This window comes from Maylandia zebra, linkage group LG18 (genome assembly GCF_041146795.1).
Source record: "Maylandia zebra isolate NMK-2024a linkage group LG18, Mzebra_GT3a, whole genome shotgun sequence".
Classification (NCBI taxonomy): Eukaryota; Metazoa; Chordata; class Actinopteri; order Cichliformes; family Cichlidae; genus Maylandia; species Maylandia zebra.
Genome location: NC_135184.1, coordinates 28,858,001 through 28,876,537, shown reverse-complemented (window position 1 = coordinate 28,876,537; position 18,537 = coordinate 28,858,001). Strand labels below are relative to the sequence as shown.

The window sequence follows — 18,537 nt, the reverse complement described above, 5'->3', positions numbered from 1 at the left end:
TGAATTAAATACAATATCTTGATTATCAAAGCAGAGTAAGGCAAGATAGAGGACAAACCGGCATTGCACCAAAAGAGAGAAAGGAGAATGAGATGTAACAGCAGACGTGGTGAACTGAATGCCAAGCAGAGCAGGGGAGGCCGTGTTATTACTAAGAGTCGATTTTTTTCCCTGCTTTTCCGCTGGTTTCATTTTAAACAATTTAATTTTATGGAGAGGAGAGCCCGGAGGATCTCATCATGTCCTTAACCAGCTTAAATAAAGTTGTTATCTGGCCTCTGAGCTCAATATTCTCTTTAAAGAACAAAGCTCTATACCTATATATCTTCATTGTATATGTTAATGACATGCGAACCAGGGTGTCTTCTTCAGATAACTGCACGCATTAGTATGCTACTGTTCACCTGGAATAACGAAGAAGAATTTATCCAAACTATGCTTGTACAGTTCAGAGTTTTTATTAACATGTCTGAACTAAATGTTTTCAGTTTCAATTTTAACTTCGCTGATATTTCAATATGATCTTGAGAAATTTCCTATCCTGTGCTTGTACACTGGTACGGCTGGAGGTAGGATTATTATTTTATCAACCATGTGTGCGATGTGCAATAAATATACCAGAGTTATAGCAGCACTGAAAGACAACATCCATAACAATATTAATGTTTGAAAGCATCATATGGAATATAATGAATGAATGTCCACAGCGTAGGAGGACTTTCTTAATTCGGTTAGACATCATTATGTATATATGCACATAATGGGTACTTTTCCAGGATGTATTTATTTGTTATTATAAATTTATTTTAAATGGGCTGCTATGGGAACACACGATAGAGAACATTTCACTGTTGTTCACTGGAGGTGCACAGGAGCTTTATAATTGCTTTGCATTGATAAACATATTGCAAAGTGGTGACACAAGTATTGTAGACCCTCTGCTCAATTACTCATAATCTACTGGATGATACTACAAAAGTGCTCTTATGCATAACTTGGTTATAACAAGGGGTTATTCGAGGTACGGTTGCCATCACATCAGCTCAAAGCACTCTGGCCATTTTCCTCTGAACTCTTATCAAACAGGCATTTTTGCCTAGAGAGCTGCTGCTCACTGGGTATTTTCTCTTTTTTGGACTATTCTCCATAAACCCTAGAGATGGTGATGAGGGGGAAAATCCCAGTAGATCCACAGTTTCTAAAACACCAACAAATGGGACAAGTTCAAAGTCCCTCTCTGATTCTGAAGCTTGGTTTGAACTTTAGTGGGTTATCACGACCATATCTAAGTACATAAACGCACTGAACTGCTGCTGACTGGTTGATTAGACATTTGCATTAAGGTGAAGTTAAACAGGTGTAGCTAATAAAGTGTAGAGTGTACACAAGTCATAAAAAATCATTTTGGGGTAACAAATTAGATTCATTTTATCTTTAATTTTTTGATTAAAGAGAAAAAACAAATGGATATTTGGGGATATAATATAAGTGGATGTTATTGCTTAAGGCTTGATGGAGACAAAAAGGCTTAATAGTCCAGCACATGACGTGTCCTGACTGTTATTTTACTTGAATAGAGCCAAGTTGGCAGTTTCGCCCTGTTTTCAATTTTTATGCTAATTCTACAAGATAACCATCTCCTTCCTTCAGTGACATATTTAATAGACTGCATTCCCAACACAGCAAACAATTTTCTTTATGAATATAACTTCAAATAACACAAACCTAAAGTGAAATCTGTAATGTTTTATGCATGTGTGGTAAAAAAAAAAAAAAAAGAAACTGAGGTGAGCTTTTCCTGTTATTTGCACAGTTCAGACAAACGCGGATCATTTTGGTTGGTTTTTTTTCATATAGTCATATTATAAATTTAACTATATCTTAGAACAAAACAGATTCCAGCTTTACATTCAAATAACATTTTTTTCTAGAATCTACAAGAAAGCATGCAGTAAAGTGATATTACCAGTACCAGGGTTTTATGGGTGGTGTAGAGCTCTTGTAGAATCTGATCAACTATGGAGTTGGTCAGATAGGAGACCACAGACAGCTTCACTTCTCTGGGATAGAGAAAGTAATAACAGTTCAATCAGTATCTCGAAGTTCTTTGCCTCTCTAGGACTTTTTAAACCACTCTCTTTCTTACTCCAGAGCTCTGTTGATGTCCTCTGCCGCCCTCTCCATCAGGGCGTTGCGGATGGCGGAGCGAGGGATAGAAACTTGTTCAGAGATGGACGACAAAGGTGGACTCAGTCTCTCAGCTGCTGAGCAGGACATGGGGCACAACTCACGGCAAAGGGACACCATGGAGTCCACAACCACCTAGAGTAGAAGTGTCCCAAGACATGTATCATATGTCGCCTACAGCTGATGGATTAGCTATAAAAACATATTTATATGCCCAAAACTTGTATTAATAATTCATATAATCCATTTGTCTCTTCAAGATGTTATGTTTATCAGACATTTGGGCAAAAACACACCTCAACTATCTAAACCTGCATTTTTGGCTCTTTTGTTGTTTTTTTAAATTGATCTTAACAAATGCAAATTACAAATGCAGCGTCTAGCATAATAACAAAATTAGGCAGCATAAACAGGGATGTAAATTATGCTCAAGTAAGTTGAAATTCAATACAAAGCATGCCATATTCCTCCTCGGGGTGCGTGCTGCTTTTTATCATTTGCCTATGCTGTGCTACTGAATCCCAATGAGACCAAAATGGAACAAAAAAAATGTCCGAGTGTTCCCTCCCTGAGAATTTCTTTTGAAGTCAGCATACCTGCACTGCACACACATTCACACGGCATTAATGGGCAATTTAAATGCAACTAGTACAGCGCTCCACTACTGTTTAAAATACCAATGCATCAGCGAAGGAATGTTTCAGCGATTACAACCAAGGCCACGGTTCAAACCCACCCCCAGCCTACCTGCAGTTCTTTGTCTGCAGCCTTGGCCAGCTCTCCTGCCAGAGTGTCCAGGCGCTGTTTAACAGGTCCATCCACTGACAACACGTGGGCCAGCTCACACAGAGATGGATAAAGCTGATGAACACACAACACACACACGTTCAGTGAAAGTAGCAATAATACAATGAAAAAACATCCACCTACATTAAAAACTGGTTAAAGGAAAAGCAAATACTAAAGAAAAATAACACATGGAATGAAAAGATTTGCTTTGTCACATTGGCTTTTTAATGTTAATGAACATGGTGCAAAACAAAGCATTTGTATTGGGAGTTGGCTTAATCCAGAATGAGTTTTGGTTTACTTGCACATTATTTTGATATAAAAGTCAATTCTGCAGCTCAAATAACGGAAGAAACAGTGGCCTCAATTTTTCTACTGATGATTACAACAAAGAAAAATCTGCAATCTTTACTTCAGTTGGTGAAATATTTGTGAACTGTCTTGCCGTGAGCTTTTCACAAACTGTTTTATTTGCCTTAGTTTTGAGATGGTTCAGTCACGTCAGATGAAAAAAGCATCCTCTTGCAACAAGGGTAAAAAAATCTCTGGTTGCCCAATGACTGAACAGAATTTTCTTGCTACTGAATGCACGTAGTTGTGGTGACCGACTTGTTGCTCAGAGACTGAGCGTGCACCTCGTTCTGTGAGTTACCATCGTTTAATGTCAGTTTCTGTGGACGGTAACAGATTTGCCACAAATGGCAACAGATTTAATTCCCAACTTAACCCTTTGATCACAAATTGATAGCAGACTGACTTTATCTTATTGCTGTTCCAGTCTCAACGCAATGAAGTTGTTTTGAAGATGGCAACTGACTATTTCAAAGGCAGTGAGATGGTACGTTCACTGCACACAGTGGCAATAATTTTGTTTGTGCCGCAGTCTCCATCCACTGTTTTCCTTTTTTCTGTGAGTGAAGCATTATCAGGCAACCCTTCACTTCAACTCCTCACTACAGCATCCAGAGAACAGTCTGTTTATTCAGCCTCATCTGTGGTGCTGGTGCCCACCTCTCAATTTTAAATTGCATGTAGACATTGAGGGTCTTGGGAGGGGCCGAGCTGTCACCAGCTGTTATCTTTCAGAGGGTTGTTGGTGCCATGCCCCTCCCCTATTTAAGTGCACTTTAGATCAGCACGCATCAACCCTGCAAGCGGAGTGAGGTATGGGGTCTTTTCACATCCCCATTCTCTGTTTGCTATCAATGGGCCAGGAGGAGGAGCTGGCCGCCTGGTCAGGCTCTGGACTGGTGGGCTTCCCTGCTGCTGCAGGTCAATGCGGTCTGCTTGTCTCCACCGCAGAGTAAAGGGAACCACCTCCTGGGTCTGGGTGTGTTGGTGCCTGGACCTGGGAGTATAGAGGGTGTATGGGGAGTGTGAGAGTGCGTACAGCGTTCATTTCTGTGTCTCCATGTTGGGCGAGTGCGGAGTATTTGTATATGTGTGCATGAGGGTGGGAATGGATGCTTGTGTCTGTGTGTGTCTGTTTGTCTTATGTCTGTGTGTCAGGTCAGGTCTCAGACTCCACCTCTCCCAGAGCATCTCAGGCCAACCCAGTATTTTCCCCCATCACATTCCCTGCTGGTGGCTGGTGTCCCCACCCGCCGATGTGTTGGTGGTTCTCTGTGACTGGGGCTGGGTGCTCGGGTGTGTACTGGCTCACTCAGGGCAGCTGCCGGGGGGCCTGGCTTCTCAGGCCACTGCTGGGGGCGGGGGACTCTCTGGTTTTTGGGCCCTTGGGCTTGGTCTGCTCTGGCACAGCTGGCTGCTGGTGGAGCCTTGTCGCTGCAGCCCCCTGTGGTTTCTACACTATGGCTGCTGAGTGACCGCCATCTGAGGCCCTCCTCACCTCTTTTCTAGATGGGTGCCATCATTGTCCCTGCGGTGGTCCTCCTGGGGCTCTCGTGCTCTGGGGGGGAGCCTCTAGATGTCTGGGGCCCAGGTCTCCTCCACGCCTGCTTCATGTCTTTGGGCGCAGGGCTGTGGCTTCCACACCCACTATTAATTCTGTTCAATTCAATTTTATTTATACAGCGCCAAATCACAACATCAGTCGCCTGAAGGTGCTTTATATTGTAAGGCAGATCCTATAATGACTGCTTTGAGTGCTCAGATAGAGTAGAAAAGCTCTATATAAGAATCAGTTCATTTACCATAATAATTATTATAATATAATAATAATTCTTAGATACTTAAATGGATAAACCTTATGAACGCAAGCGTCTTCTCACACACAAGTGTCCAAACAGGTACTCACAAATGCACGCTGTTTTCGTTTTCCTGTTTTTTTTTCAGCAGATGATCAAGCAGATTCTCAGGGTTTCTTCTCTCTCTCCATCTCTCTCTGTCCCTCTTCTTCTTCTTTTCTCTCCCTCACCTTCTGCTAACTTTCTCCACAACTTCTCTTTCTTTCTTTTTTCTATCCCCTGGTCTACACCGTTCTGATTGTAATGACTTAAGATCAAAAAAATCCTAAAGTATAACTATGAAGTAAACCAGTATAACAAAAGCCATAAAGGTCCACTTTGGAAAATCAATATGTTGGGCATGTTGTTTAGCCTTCAGACAAAAACTCTGATTCCTACACTGCCGGACAGGACAGACAAAAAAACCCCAAAAGAACTCACTGTGTCTCTTTGCCTCTCTGTAACAAAATCAGGAAATAAACAATAACCAAAACAAAATAATTAAAAATATTGGTTTAAAAAAAACAACAACATGAATGATGCATCATCTTTCTAGATGCACGATTTGTGACTCGACAACCATCTTTATCAGCCGTTTGATTAGTCTGAAGCATAAATGACTTTTTAGTTCACGTCACTAGGACATAAAAGCTGCACTTATAAACTTGTCAGTCACATCTGACAGAAAAATAAAACGGGTCTGCTTGCTTTAACCCTCCTGTTATGCTGCAGGTCAGATTGACCCAGAACAGAAGAGATGTCACATGTCATCTGCATCACTACAGAAAACAAAAAAAAAATCTAAATTATAAAAGAAAATTGTAAAATAATCAATGCCAGTGTTTCTGACACTTTTGGATGAGTAAATTTGCCCCGGGCCAAATTAACCCAGGAGCATAATTGGTGTTCCTGGAAACCAACATAGCAGGAAGGTTAAGACATAATAAGGTTTTAGAGAAGGATCTCAATATACCTTTCTTTGAGTGCCATCTCTTTCTTCTTATGCCTGCATTCATGCAACCTCTGAGCAGCTCTGGGTGTAGAATTTTAAGTGCATCCCTAACAAACACTATGAAATACAGCTCCATATAAATTGTAAAACTGTTGACAAGTGTTGTGTATAAATAAGCATGAAGAATGTACATTATGCTCGACAGTGTCCAGAACCATTTATTAAATGTTTGCGTACTGCTTTAGAGTAAAAAGCAGGGAGAACGTGCTTATTTACATCTTCTTCCTTCCTGTTAAATTGTATTTGGAATGCAACAATCCATTTATCACTTACAATCCTGTTCACGCCTTTTCTTTAGAAGAAAATAGAAAGCACTGCTCCCCCCGCGTGTCTCCAGTGTATGTGTTGGTGTAGGTGTTGAAGAGTGCAGGTCTACAACTGGTGATCGGTGAAGGATATTTGTGTATTTGAAGAAGTGAGCAGCACGAAACAAACTGTGCTGCAAAGCTGTGTTTTTCATCTTGTTCTTGCTCTGTTTGCAGGGCACATACATTAAGCTCAATGCAGAACATGCTATGTTTATTTGCTGCTGCAGCAGGATATGTGTATTGAAAATCAGGTTATTAATACTTGATTGGCGTTCAGCACAAACAGACTTCTCATTTGGATTCTAGCATTCAGTTTGGTCAAGTTACACTGCAGTGCTTGCAGTTGTGGCTGTTGAGAGCTCATGTGGCTAAAGCATTGTACGGATTTATGGATGCTGGATTATAATCTCCCACACTACAGAAGCCGTTATCGATTCAAAATGGCTGCACCAGCCTAGCGTCGGTCTGGGTCAAAAAAAAACAACCCTCATAATCTTTATTCTCTATGTGTTTGTTTGGCCAGGCTGTATTTTGCTGTGCAGGCTTGGGTTATAAAATACTGAGTGAACCCTAAAAAAAGGTTTTAAATAGCTGCATTTACAGCTGCATTAATGCACGTTTATATGGTCACAGAACATCTTACAGTTGGGTCTGACGTCGTGCTCCGGGTAATACTGTGTAATAAACATTTGCATAATTCCAGTTTTACTGGTTTTTGCAGCCCTTTCGTTTTACTTTTATTGGTGTTTTCCTGTTCCGACCATGAGCTTCAGCTCTTGTATTTTAATGCACGAATGACTATAAGGAGGCTGCTAAATATGTCTTTGCATCAGTGCACTGTGATGCAGTTAGGCTCTGTAAAGTTTCTCCAGGGAAAAGGGAATGCCTTCTTAGAAGTGGATAATCCTAAACTGCAAACTAATTGGTCACTACAGCAGTTAGGTAAATGTAGTGAAGGACAAAGTACAATATTTCCCACTGCAATAAACTGAACTGGCACACATTCATTAACTAGATGCTTGGCTTTGAACAGTTCTTACCATTGTGGGATTTTTATGATGTAAGGGGGTAATATCCCTAATATGGTCACAGCTCACCATGAAATTTCCAGCTACCGCTTGTCCTGCCTCCATTTTTCACCTGGTGTTCAAATCTTGTGTTTGAGAGGGGCAGCCAGTTAAAAGTAAGCTGTTGCAGTGGGAGACGGCTGAGCAAAAGTGTGGATGACCTGGGAGGTCCACCAATACCCAGAACTCTGAATCATACAATGCTGCAGCACTATGTGAAAGTTTTTAATCAACTCTCATTTTTAACATTTTGTTACTTATGGAAATACATCATATAAGGTAAAAACAGACTTTGTACAATTCTAACGAGCTTTAAAGTCGATAATGAAGTGGCGACCTTTAATCTTCAACAAACCCTGAACTCTCCAAGGCAGCTGTTTTTGTAATTTCTAGTCCTCAGAAATAGTTCTCCAGGCTTATTGAAGGACATTCAAAGCTCTTCTTTGGATGTTAGCTGCCTTCTGTTCTGTTCTCTGTCAATACAATACCACACTTCAGTAGTGTTGAGGTCTGGGCTCTGGGGAACAATCCAGTGTTTTTCCATCTAGGTATGCTTTTACTGGATTGGCAGATGGTATTGTGTGGTGGACCATAACCTGACAATACATTTCTACATTTATAATTCCATCAATTTTGACAAGATCTGCAACACCACTGGCTGAAATGCAGCCCTAAACCATGACTGAGCCTCCACCCTGTTTTACAAATGGCTGTAGACACTCACTGTTGGAGCTCTCTTCTGACATTCTTTGGATTCATCTCTCCATAAGAACTGTTGACAGAAATTATCAGTCCAGTTCTTGTATAATTTGCCTTAAGTCAGCCTTTTTCTCCCAGTTATCCTTCCTGAGATTTCGACTACAGCAGAAGGATCAGCTGAAGGACCAGATGCATCGCTTACGTTTTGTCAGATCTTTGCTGGATTTTATCCCTGTTACTTTAAGACGTGACTTTCAGATGGCATTCATCTGTTGTAGATCATTCTTTACGTCTTTTACTTTTTCTAAGAACATGCACACCATGCTGGGATATGCTACGTTTTGGACGAATACGGTACTTCTTTAGGGAATCACCTTGTTGGTGCAAAAAATATTAAATGTGTCATATTTGGCATTTTTCACAGACTTTACTAAAGAAATGGGAATAAATGATGTGTTCTTGTGAAAGGCTTTTAGCAACAAAATGTCTGAAGATATAGTTTAAAACATGTTTTTTGCTAAGTTGTGTGTTAAGTATAGACAGAACGATGGCTCATCCCTTGAGATAGATGTCTTTTTTATGCTTGAGTGATTTACAGGTGAGTGTTAAGTGGCTTCACCAACTATAAAGAAATGAATGCTGGTTCAAGACTCTAAAGTACATGTGGAAGAGTCAAAGATTAAAATACGTAGCCACACACACACGCACACACACACACACACTTATAACCCACTCACAGCTCTCGAGTTCCTTGCTTCTTTGAGGATCTGTCTAGCCGTCTGGACCTCCTCTCCTTCCTCGCAGCCTTTCAGGACACAAACCTGCTGCTGCACCCGTACACACAGACGCTCCATCACCTGCACACATACACATGTGCAAAAGTGGAGGCATACAATTAGACCCAAAACAGAAGTGACTTATTCCTCAGCATGAGCACAGCCACACACCTGTTCAGCAGTGCTGGTGACGAGGCCTTGGTGCAGCCTGAGAGCCTGTTTCTGAGAGAAACGCTGAGTCTGGTTGTTCCTTAGCAGGGCACGCTGGATCTGTCACACACACACACGCACACGCACACACACACACACACACACACACACACACAGAAAACAAACAGGGAGGAAGAGGAGTGGTGATGACAGGTGTTTACAAAGTGCGGTGTGCGGGAGACAGGAGACGAACCCATTTGCATGGTAATAAGGAGACTAGAGAGAGAGGTTTGATCCCTAGAAAAAAAAAATACGGGACGCCTTTAATCTGTTTTCTTGACTCAGCAGGTGGATGCGTTGACTGCATCATCATCTTAGCATATGTAAAGAAAGATTGAATAAAGAATTGCACAGGGACTCTGAAGGCTCACACGCATTGTCCAAGCTAATAAAGCCTCAAATTAAATTAAAAGCTCTCCTTAGGGAACCGTGTTTGATTAGAACCAGAAAGTCTGCAGGCAACTTAACAGTCAGAAATCCTACAGATATATACACATAGTAATGTGTTAGTAGGGTTGCCAACCGTCCCTTAAAATACGGAATCGTCCCGTATTTAGAAACAAAAGTACACGTCCCGTATTGAGCTAATAAGGGACGCACTTTGTCCCGTAATACAGTGAGAATCAAAAGTAGTCTATAACTTTTAATGGAATTAATGCTTTGTTTGAAAACATAATTCCCAGCCCCTCTCCTGCTTTGTGACCAATGAGCTGACAGCACACTTATGACAATTCGAGTATGACAATTCAGATTACCTTTCATCTCATTGGTCGAGGAAAGGTCGCTTGCGGAGAAAATACCGGAAGACAACAGATGACCACAACAACAAGCATGGCCAACAGGGAAACAAACGCCGTCACTGCGGTGCACGTCTCGGATGACAGTACACCTAAAGCTGGGCAGACACTGCGATTTTTTTCAGTCACGTTATTCAGCTCCTGCTCAAACTGCACGATTGACTCGCAGGGGTTAGAAGTTGGTAGGTCACGATGCAGGTCTCACACTATACGGCCCGATGCTCTGATGCGACCTGAGAGCTCACCCTGTGCGTCCATAAAATTAAAGTTATAACAGAAAATCTGTCGCTCGCTCTCTCTGTCTTTCACTCACACAGACACACCACCACCATCAACTTTGCTAAATTGCTAATGAAAAACATTGATCAGGCAGCTGTGATTGAGCAGCAGTGTAAATCCAACTATTTTCACGGTTGTTGTGGTCGTGATAATTTTGTGAGGCCACATCGAAAAGGCTCGGATGAGCTTTCCAAAGTTCTACAAGTTGTGCCTCCATCGCTTGTGTCCAGATCACACGCTGCACTGCCGTGCTGCTCCATCTTTTTCGCTGACATTTGTGTTTGCGCAGTGTGACAAACTGCGGTGAGGTTTGAAATCCTCGCGACCAAGCGATTGATGATCGGGAGCTCGTCGTGAGGCTTACACTGTGCGATTTTTGGCCCATTTTGAGCCGATTTTTGAGTCGTGCGACCGTTTTGGCGATCGGCCCGATTTTGGCCTTCATCGTGCGTCGTGCATCGTGTAGTATACGTGGGGTAACGAGACGCGATTAACACCTCACGACGAGCTCCCGATCATCAATCGCTTGGTCGCGAGGATTTCAAACCTGTCGTGAGGGTGTCACCGCAGTTTGTCACACTGCGCAAACACAAATGTCAGCGAAAAAGACGGCGCAGCACGGCAGTGCAGCGTGTGATCTGGACACAAGCGATGGAGGCACAACTTGTAGAACTTTGGAAAGCTCATCCGAGCCTTTTCGATGTGGCCTCACAAAATTATCACGACCACAACAACCGTGAAAATAGTTGGATTTACACTGCTGCTCAATCACAGCTGCCTGATCAATGTTTTTCATTAGCAATTTAGCAAAGTTGATGGTGGTGGTGTGTCTGTGTGAGTGAAAGACAGAGAGAGCGAGCGACAGAATTTCTGTTATAACCTTCATTTTTATGGACGCACAGTGTGAGCAATCAGGTCGCATCAGAGCATCGGGCCGTATAATAATAATAATAATAATAATGGATTGGATTTATATAGCGCTTTTCAAGGCACCCAAAGCGCTTTACAATGCCACTATTCATTCACTCTCACATTCACACACTGGTGGAGGCAAGCTATAGTGTGAGACCCTGCATCGTGACCTACGAACTTCTAACCCCTGCGAGTCAATCGTGCAGTTTGAGCAGGAGCTGAATAACGCGACTGAAAAAAATCGCACAGTGTAAGCCCAGCATAAGCCCAGCATTAGAGCAGCAATGTTTGTTCGCTCAGAGAAAGGGTAAGAATGGGAAAAGGAAAACACCTGGCTGGAAAAAGTTAATATGTGCAGTGAATATCAGCGCTATGTGGCCAGAAGTGTGATAATATAACTTATTTTGTGTAATAAACAACTGCAAGGATAGATGATTACAACAAATAGATGACTAATACATAAAAGTAATACATAGATGAATAATGATGATGAATTAAGGTGCGTAATCATGGCAACAAGCGGGTTTACAAACAGGAGCAGCTGATTAGCATTAGAAAAGCTGAAATAATACCTCAACTGAAGCCAATTGTACTAAATGCACTAAATGTGCACTGTTACAAGAATGTTTTTCTTTCTATTATTTTCTATTATTTTAAGTTAAGCGGGACAGAGTTCTTTTAAAGAAAGATTTACTTATATTCTCAAAAGTTAAGCATGACAGGCTTCTGTTTAAGAAAGAGACCTGTTTTACTGTGTTAATGTTGTCATTTTGAGCTAAAAATAAATGGCTAAATGATCATTTGTTTCACATGTGTTCATATCACAAAGAATAGAATATGCATCTACTTAAATCAACTTCAAGTCAAATGGTTAAAAAAAATAATTTCACACACAAAAAAAGAGCTAGAAAATTCACAACACTGGGAAGGGTGAAGACAACTGGGTTGCCCGGCCCTGGCCACGAGGTGTCCCTTATTTATTTTTCAGGGAGTTGGCAACCCTATGTGTTAGCTTTGTCGAGCCGTATCAGAAATGTACCTTCAGTCACAAGCCTCTGGGGAAGACGGATTTGCTATTGACTGAAAACTGAGCTGTCACGGAAATAGTGTTTGACATGCAATGTACACGGATTTGTTTTGCTACCTGCAGCTTACAAGCTAGCTGATGAGTAGCATTTTATTTAGCAGTGATACTAAGTAACCATTTCAGCAGCTACAATGATTAATGTTTAATTACAGCCAACTCTCCTGCTTAGCACCATTAGCAGCCACACTTTATGAGGATTTGTTTAATGGATTTTATTAGGATGAGCATCCACACAAAAAGACACAGCTGCTAAGAAAGGCCACATTTGCTGTATGTACACTGCCTGTCATTTTTTTTTGTGTTGCTGTCAGTTAGTTTCATTCTTTGATTGGCAACTTGAAAAAGTTCTCCGATTACAAATACAAGAAACTGAGTCTACAATCAAAATAAGAATCTTGACACGTATGCCTCGACGTGCCGGATTGACAGACAGCAGTCAATGCAAACTGACAACTGGTGCTCGGCTGATCAAAAAGTGAAAACTCTGAATGGGTGTTGATTTTCTTCGTAACATGGAACACAGGTGGACTTTAAATATGTCTTTGTTCCCTGGCAAGAAAAACCTCAACTACAATTCAAGTGGCCTTTACTTGAAGCAACCACATCATAATTGCAAAGACAACCATGCAACTCACTGCCCAGAAACTGTACGTCTGCGAAAAGAGATCTGTCACTTTTTGGCTTTTTTTTTCTCTTTTTCAAAGTAACAGGAAGTGCCAAGAGACTTAGAGAAATGCTGCAGAGCAGATACTCAGAATCAGAGAGAGGAAGAAAATAAATCATCAGAAGAGTTTTAAAAAATCTTGACATTTCGGCATATGGCATGAGTGACAGAGCAAGTTCAAACTCAAAGAACACTTCTGAATGTTGCTGGCAATGACCAGCGTAGAGCAGTATAATAAATTGCATAAATTAACAATTAACTGAATAATGTTGTTGGAATTTTTTAATGTGACCATTACACCCTGCAGCAAAGATGCCCGCCTGGGCTTTTTCTTGCGTTGTTTCTGCCTAAAGACCTCCTGGAGGAACCTCCAGGGCTGAAAAATGAAGCAAACACAAGTTCCAAAGACTGCACTTCCTCAAGCAGGCACTTGGCGTTGCCTCCAAATGAATGGATGTGACTACTGCTTTCTTTATATTTTAGTTAAACCACAGACTGTATATGTTTTTATCATGATAATACTAATTTTCATCTAAACAGACAAGGTGTTGCATTCCAAGACAAGTCTGATTTTAATTTGAGAGCATGAGAGCAAACCCTCATAGCACCCTATTACCCAAACAGAACACCCCACTCACTGACTGCAGGCTTACTTTTAGGTCCCAGGGTTTCTAAAAGTAGAAGCGGTAGACAGAGCTTTCAGCTATCAAGCTCCTCTCCTTTGGAGCTAGAACTCCCAGTTTGCATTCGGGAAAGATACACCTTCCCTACTTTTGAGCTTTTTTGACATAGCTTATAGCCAAAGTTAAATCAGGTGACCATGAACCTTTTTTTTCTTAATTATGCCGCTACCAGGCAGACTGCTGGAGGACTTCCCATGACAAACCAAGCATTGGTCACTCCCTTTTTTTTCTTTCCCTGTGTGTTTCTGTGCCACTATTGCCATTTTTGTACAGCGCTGTGTGACCGATTGTCTGTGAAAAGCGCTTAATAAATAAACCTTACTTACTTATTATGTTAAAAACTGTCTCCACTATCAATTAGGTTGCATTTTGTCCCCCCCAAAGGAAAACAAGTGGCAGCAGATGCCTGCCTCTCCCTGAGTCTGGCCTATTGGAAGTCTGTTCTTATCAAAAGGGAGTTCTTTCTCCCTCAAGTCGCCAAGTGCATGCTGTAAGGAATTGCCAGATCTTTTGTGATCTCACGCTATATTACCTCACAATATAAAGCACTGTAATATCACCTTTTTGGGGAACTATATAAATAAAAGTGAATTGAATTAAGTCTTTAAATCCTTTAAACTGAACCTGTAATACATGGATGCAATATGAATATGACACAGACAGAACTACGTTAGCAGTTACAGACATCTGGAATCTCTATCACAGATTGCAAACCTAACTCTCAGAAGGACTCTGGCAGTATTAGAAAAGTCATTCTCATGTCACAACATATCATACAGACATCAACATAATCATCTCTGGGAACATTCACATTTAATCATCACTTCTAACGCACGAGTAAATGAAAGCCATTCATCAGACCCACGCCTAAGTGTGACTCTTATTACCAGGCTCTTATTAACCATCTGTGTCTTGCAACATGGTGCAGCAAATTTAGCAAACCACAGGCTAAAGAAAAGAAGTCCTCCTCACCTTGGTCAGGGCTTGGTCGGTCTTCTCTGGGGCGCTGCGGTGCGCTTGAGTGACATCGCTGAGGGGCAGGGGCATGTATTGCAAGGTAAAGTTGCTGTTTGTTGCAGAGCGAAGGAAGACAAAGAGGGGCAGATAGAAAGACAACATTACCCTGGCAATAATAAACTGGAGAAACTGATGTTAACAAGAACAAACAGGAAATGCCCGGGGCACTTATAACAGCTGTCTGCAATTCCCTAATACGCAAATACACCCACACACCCTTGTACACACAGACAGAGATGCGCGGGTACAAACTTCACGCCCACACTTATTTGACTGGCACACACGTCAGGAGAATGATGAAACATTCTGTAATCGCTAACATCACGCAGAGATGGTTATCTGCCTTTCATATGGGTGTGTGAGTGATGCGTTTCATGTGTGTGTGCGTCCGCCCTCTTCAAAAGGATGTTGGTGTGCTGCGTTGCGTTCGTCTTACTGCTCCAACGCTCTCGCCACATCTTGGAAGCCTGTCGCCGTGGTGTTGTTGCGATCCCACGTCACACTCCTGAGAGGGATTAAAGCAGCGGGAAATGGGGTAAGACCAGCACCGAGAGGAGGGAAAAGGAGAAGAGGATCGGTTGCTTTCTAAAGTGCCTAATCCACATTAAAATCTCACACAGATACATCAAAGTGACAGTACTTCTTTGACCACGCAGGACAGACATAAATATTAAGATATTCGTCAGAGCTTTCTTTTAGCTAGGTGTATGGTATCCCAACATTAGAGATGCATGAACAACTGCCGTGCCGCTAATGAGCTTCTGTTATTTCGCAGAGCAGAATTTCCACCTACACCCGACACCGACGAGCTCCTGTTTTTAATACATCACTCATTTTCAGCTCATCTTTCCTTTCATCCATCCTCCTCCTCAATCCCCCCCACCCCCCCCGACTTGGTTTGCCCTAGAAATTCAATCAGCAAAAACCCAGATCTATCTCTTTAGGTGGTCTCCCTCTCCGATCTCTTCGTAACTTTCACATCCAACCTTTCCCAACACACACACAGTACTACTCCACCCCCACCCCACAACCCCAGTATTCAAGGAGGTTTCTGGCCTCCTTTGCCCTTTCTCAATATTTTATTGACTCCTGTTACAACTCTAAAGTCAAACATACCTCCGAACATGAAGTGTTATTCGCTGTGTTGTTAAGGGTGGTGCTGTAAAAGCTATGTCTGAAAGGCCCCCTCCCACTAATTCATCTCTCCAGTTTGTAACATCCCTCAGGCTACTCAGTATTAGGTCCGGTCCTAATACCCCCCACCCTTCTTATCTCCTACATGCCACTCCACCCCCTCCCATCTTTGAAGCGCCACCTTCAACTCACTGTTCATAGAAACTTCACTGTATCCCCTTCCTAAACCTAACATATTAATTTTCTTTCTTTAATCTGCTGTCTATAGCATCTTCTCCAGACATGCCCCTCCTACGTATGAGGGTTTCTGATCTGCACTGAAATCCCCTCTTTTCTTCATCTTAATCGTCTATTACTGCTGTAACGCACACACCCACCTAAGTGTTGTGTTAATCTGCAGAGCTTTGCTGAGCATCTTGGCCCCAGAGTCCTCCAGGAGGTTGCCGCTCAGGTCCACCTTCCGTAAACAAGCGTTGGAGCCCAGGGCGTTGACGAGCACTGTGCCCCGCTGCCGAAGCCTCGAGTCAGCCAGCGAGAGGGACTGCAGGGCCTGGAGGATGCCAGGGGAGCAGGGAGTAACCAATACGGAAGCATATTTGAAAATCAGATTTTTTTTTTTTTTATAGAGGGCAATTATATGTGAGAAGCACCACCTATGTTTAAATGATAAAAGAAACATCCACCTAAAGCAAGAAGTTATTACTTCCAATTTCGTCCATACTCTAAAAGAAATCTGTGTATTTATCAGGTTCATTAATTATTACAATTTCTGTTGAAATTTAATTAGGAAAAAAATCAATAATGAAAGAACATGGTTGAAAATCAGATCAGATTTCATTTCAAACCCTCATTCATTATTAATTGTTGTTTTGCTGTTTTACTCGTTAGGACTTTGAAATGCACGCTGAACTAATTTGATTGTTAACACTCCTTTAAATGATGTTGCTGATGTACAAATTGGACATATTTTCTGTTAAAAAAAGGTTTGAAAAGGGCTCTACTGAAGGTTTTTGCCTGTCTCTGCTTAAACGACTCTGTGAACACATTTTTGAATATTCCTTATGCACACAAAGATTTCCAGCCATGCACAGTCTCCTGTGGTTAACTCTCCTGGACCTGGCTAGGATTGTAAGAGCCATCTACAATATTTTGAAGAATACTCATTCGTTTTCTAGGAAAGATTTAGATGTGAAGGTCGATGCTTTTCTCATGTCTCTATGGTAAACATAAACCTGGAACAAGCAGTTTTTTGGGGGGGTTAAAAAAGAATTCAATACAGGAGAAAATGGATTACATTTTTACAGCTTAAAACAAACAAGAATGAGGTTCCAGTTAGTTTTATACGTTTTTGTAGAACTTGTAATATTGCCTCTGCACACCAGCACAGTGGATTTTAGATCGAACAATCAAGATGAATATTTCCTTGCTTTGAGTTTGGTTTGCTTTTGCAGTGTGCTTTTGTGCCAGTATCGTACTTTTGCAGTACGAATTACTGTCCAAGTTTTGCAGCATTTGAGTTTTTTGAACAGAGAGTTTAGCCCTGTACATTTGAGAATTCACCTGTGACCCAGTTCCACTTTATGCCCATACCATAACACTGCCTCCACCATGTTTGACAGACAATATCGTATGCTACAAATCAAGTTTTTTTTGGTCCTTCTTCATATTTTTCTCTTGCAATCTTTTAAGTTCAGGTTGATCTTAATTTCATCTATGCAAATACTTTTTTCCAGTAGTGTGCAGGCGCTCTTAGATGGTTTCTGGCAGAGTCTAGTGGGGTCTTCGTGCTCTTGAGCGTAACCAGTGGTTTGCACTTTTTGTAAACCCTCTGCATCTCCATTCTTGATGGCAGACCTTGACAGTGACACTCCTACCTCTGTGGGACTGTTCCTGACTTGATGTTGGGCAATTGTCCAGTTAGGTTTGAGCAAAAATGGAGGACTGTGTATAAAAATTGCTGCAGTTCCAAAACAGTTTATGCTACACTTTTGTTAAACCCCTTGAATTAAAGCTGAAAATCTGCACTTCAATCACATGTTGACCGATTCCTTTAAAATCCACACTCCTGGTGTACAGACTATGAAACAAACTGTTTCCTTATCCCTACTGATAGCAGTCTTATGCATTCAGAATCATCTTCATTTCATTTAGTCTGTTGAGAGTTTTCTTTTTTCTCACGTTTGAGGCTAGAAGCCTTTTATGACTCATACTAGAGCGTTAACATGGTACTAACACTAATGCCAACAGTCTGCAGGGGACACTCACAGATTGTTTTGATGCTTGTGTTTTCAACACTTAATGTGTGAGCTGACTATGGCTGACCTCTGATAAAGTGCCTGTGTAATTCCTTTAAATGTGCACATTTACAACCGCCTGTGCCAGTGTTGGTGCGCTTTCATACAAGCATCAGTCCATGTTCGCTTCTGGAGCATCGTTGTGAACTATCACCATCAACAGTGGTAAATAATTGAGTAAGCTACTTGTCATGCTGAATTTGCGCAGCAGAGAGAGCCTCGGGAGCCCCGCGTACAAACTGAGACCAAATGAATCATTCGTCTGGCTCGTAGACAGCGTGGCTCGTGTACATGTTTATACCTTGCGCGTGTGGCAGGTGGGAGATGGAGCTTAAGACTGCACGAATGAGGATACAAGAATTAAACTGTGACAAGCGAGGTCCGCGTGGGCGTGCATCTGAGCATGACACCACAGAGAATTTGTGCACGCACAATA

At 41.7% G+C, this 18,537-nt stretch overlaps 1 protein-coding gene across 9 annotated transcripts in view; it reads right to left on the bottom strand.

The window, feature by feature from the left end:
- The window catches only part of carmil3 (capping protein regulator and myosin 1 linker 3), a 104,908-nt gene that overhangs the window by 15,898 nt on the left and 70,473 nt on the right, over positions 1-18,537 (bottom strand). For 8 of the 9 annotated variants that reach the window (XM_012923043.3, XM_012923046.3, XM_012923044.3 and 5 more), the window contains exons 21-28: positions 16,185-16,357; positions 15,110-15,178; positions 14,629-14,722; positions 9,196-9,294; positions 8,986-9,105; positions 2,935-3,048; positions 2,147-2,322; positions 1,967-2,060 (exon numbers count right to left, since the gene is read on the bottom strand). In XM_012923043.3, the coding sequence (XP_012778497.1) occupies positions 1,967-2,060; positions 2,147-2,322; positions 2,935-3,048; positions 8,986-9,105; positions 9,196-9,294; positions 14,629-14,722; positions 15,110-15,178; positions 16,185-16,357 (939 nt within the window). The remainder of the gene's footprint in view (positions 1-1,966; positions 2,061-2,146; positions 2,323-2,934; positions 3,049-8,985; positions 9,106-9,195; positions 9,295-14,628; positions 14,723-15,109; positions 15,179-16,184; positions 16,358-18,537) is intronic. The other variant, XM_004565342.4, reaches the window with a different exon arrangement.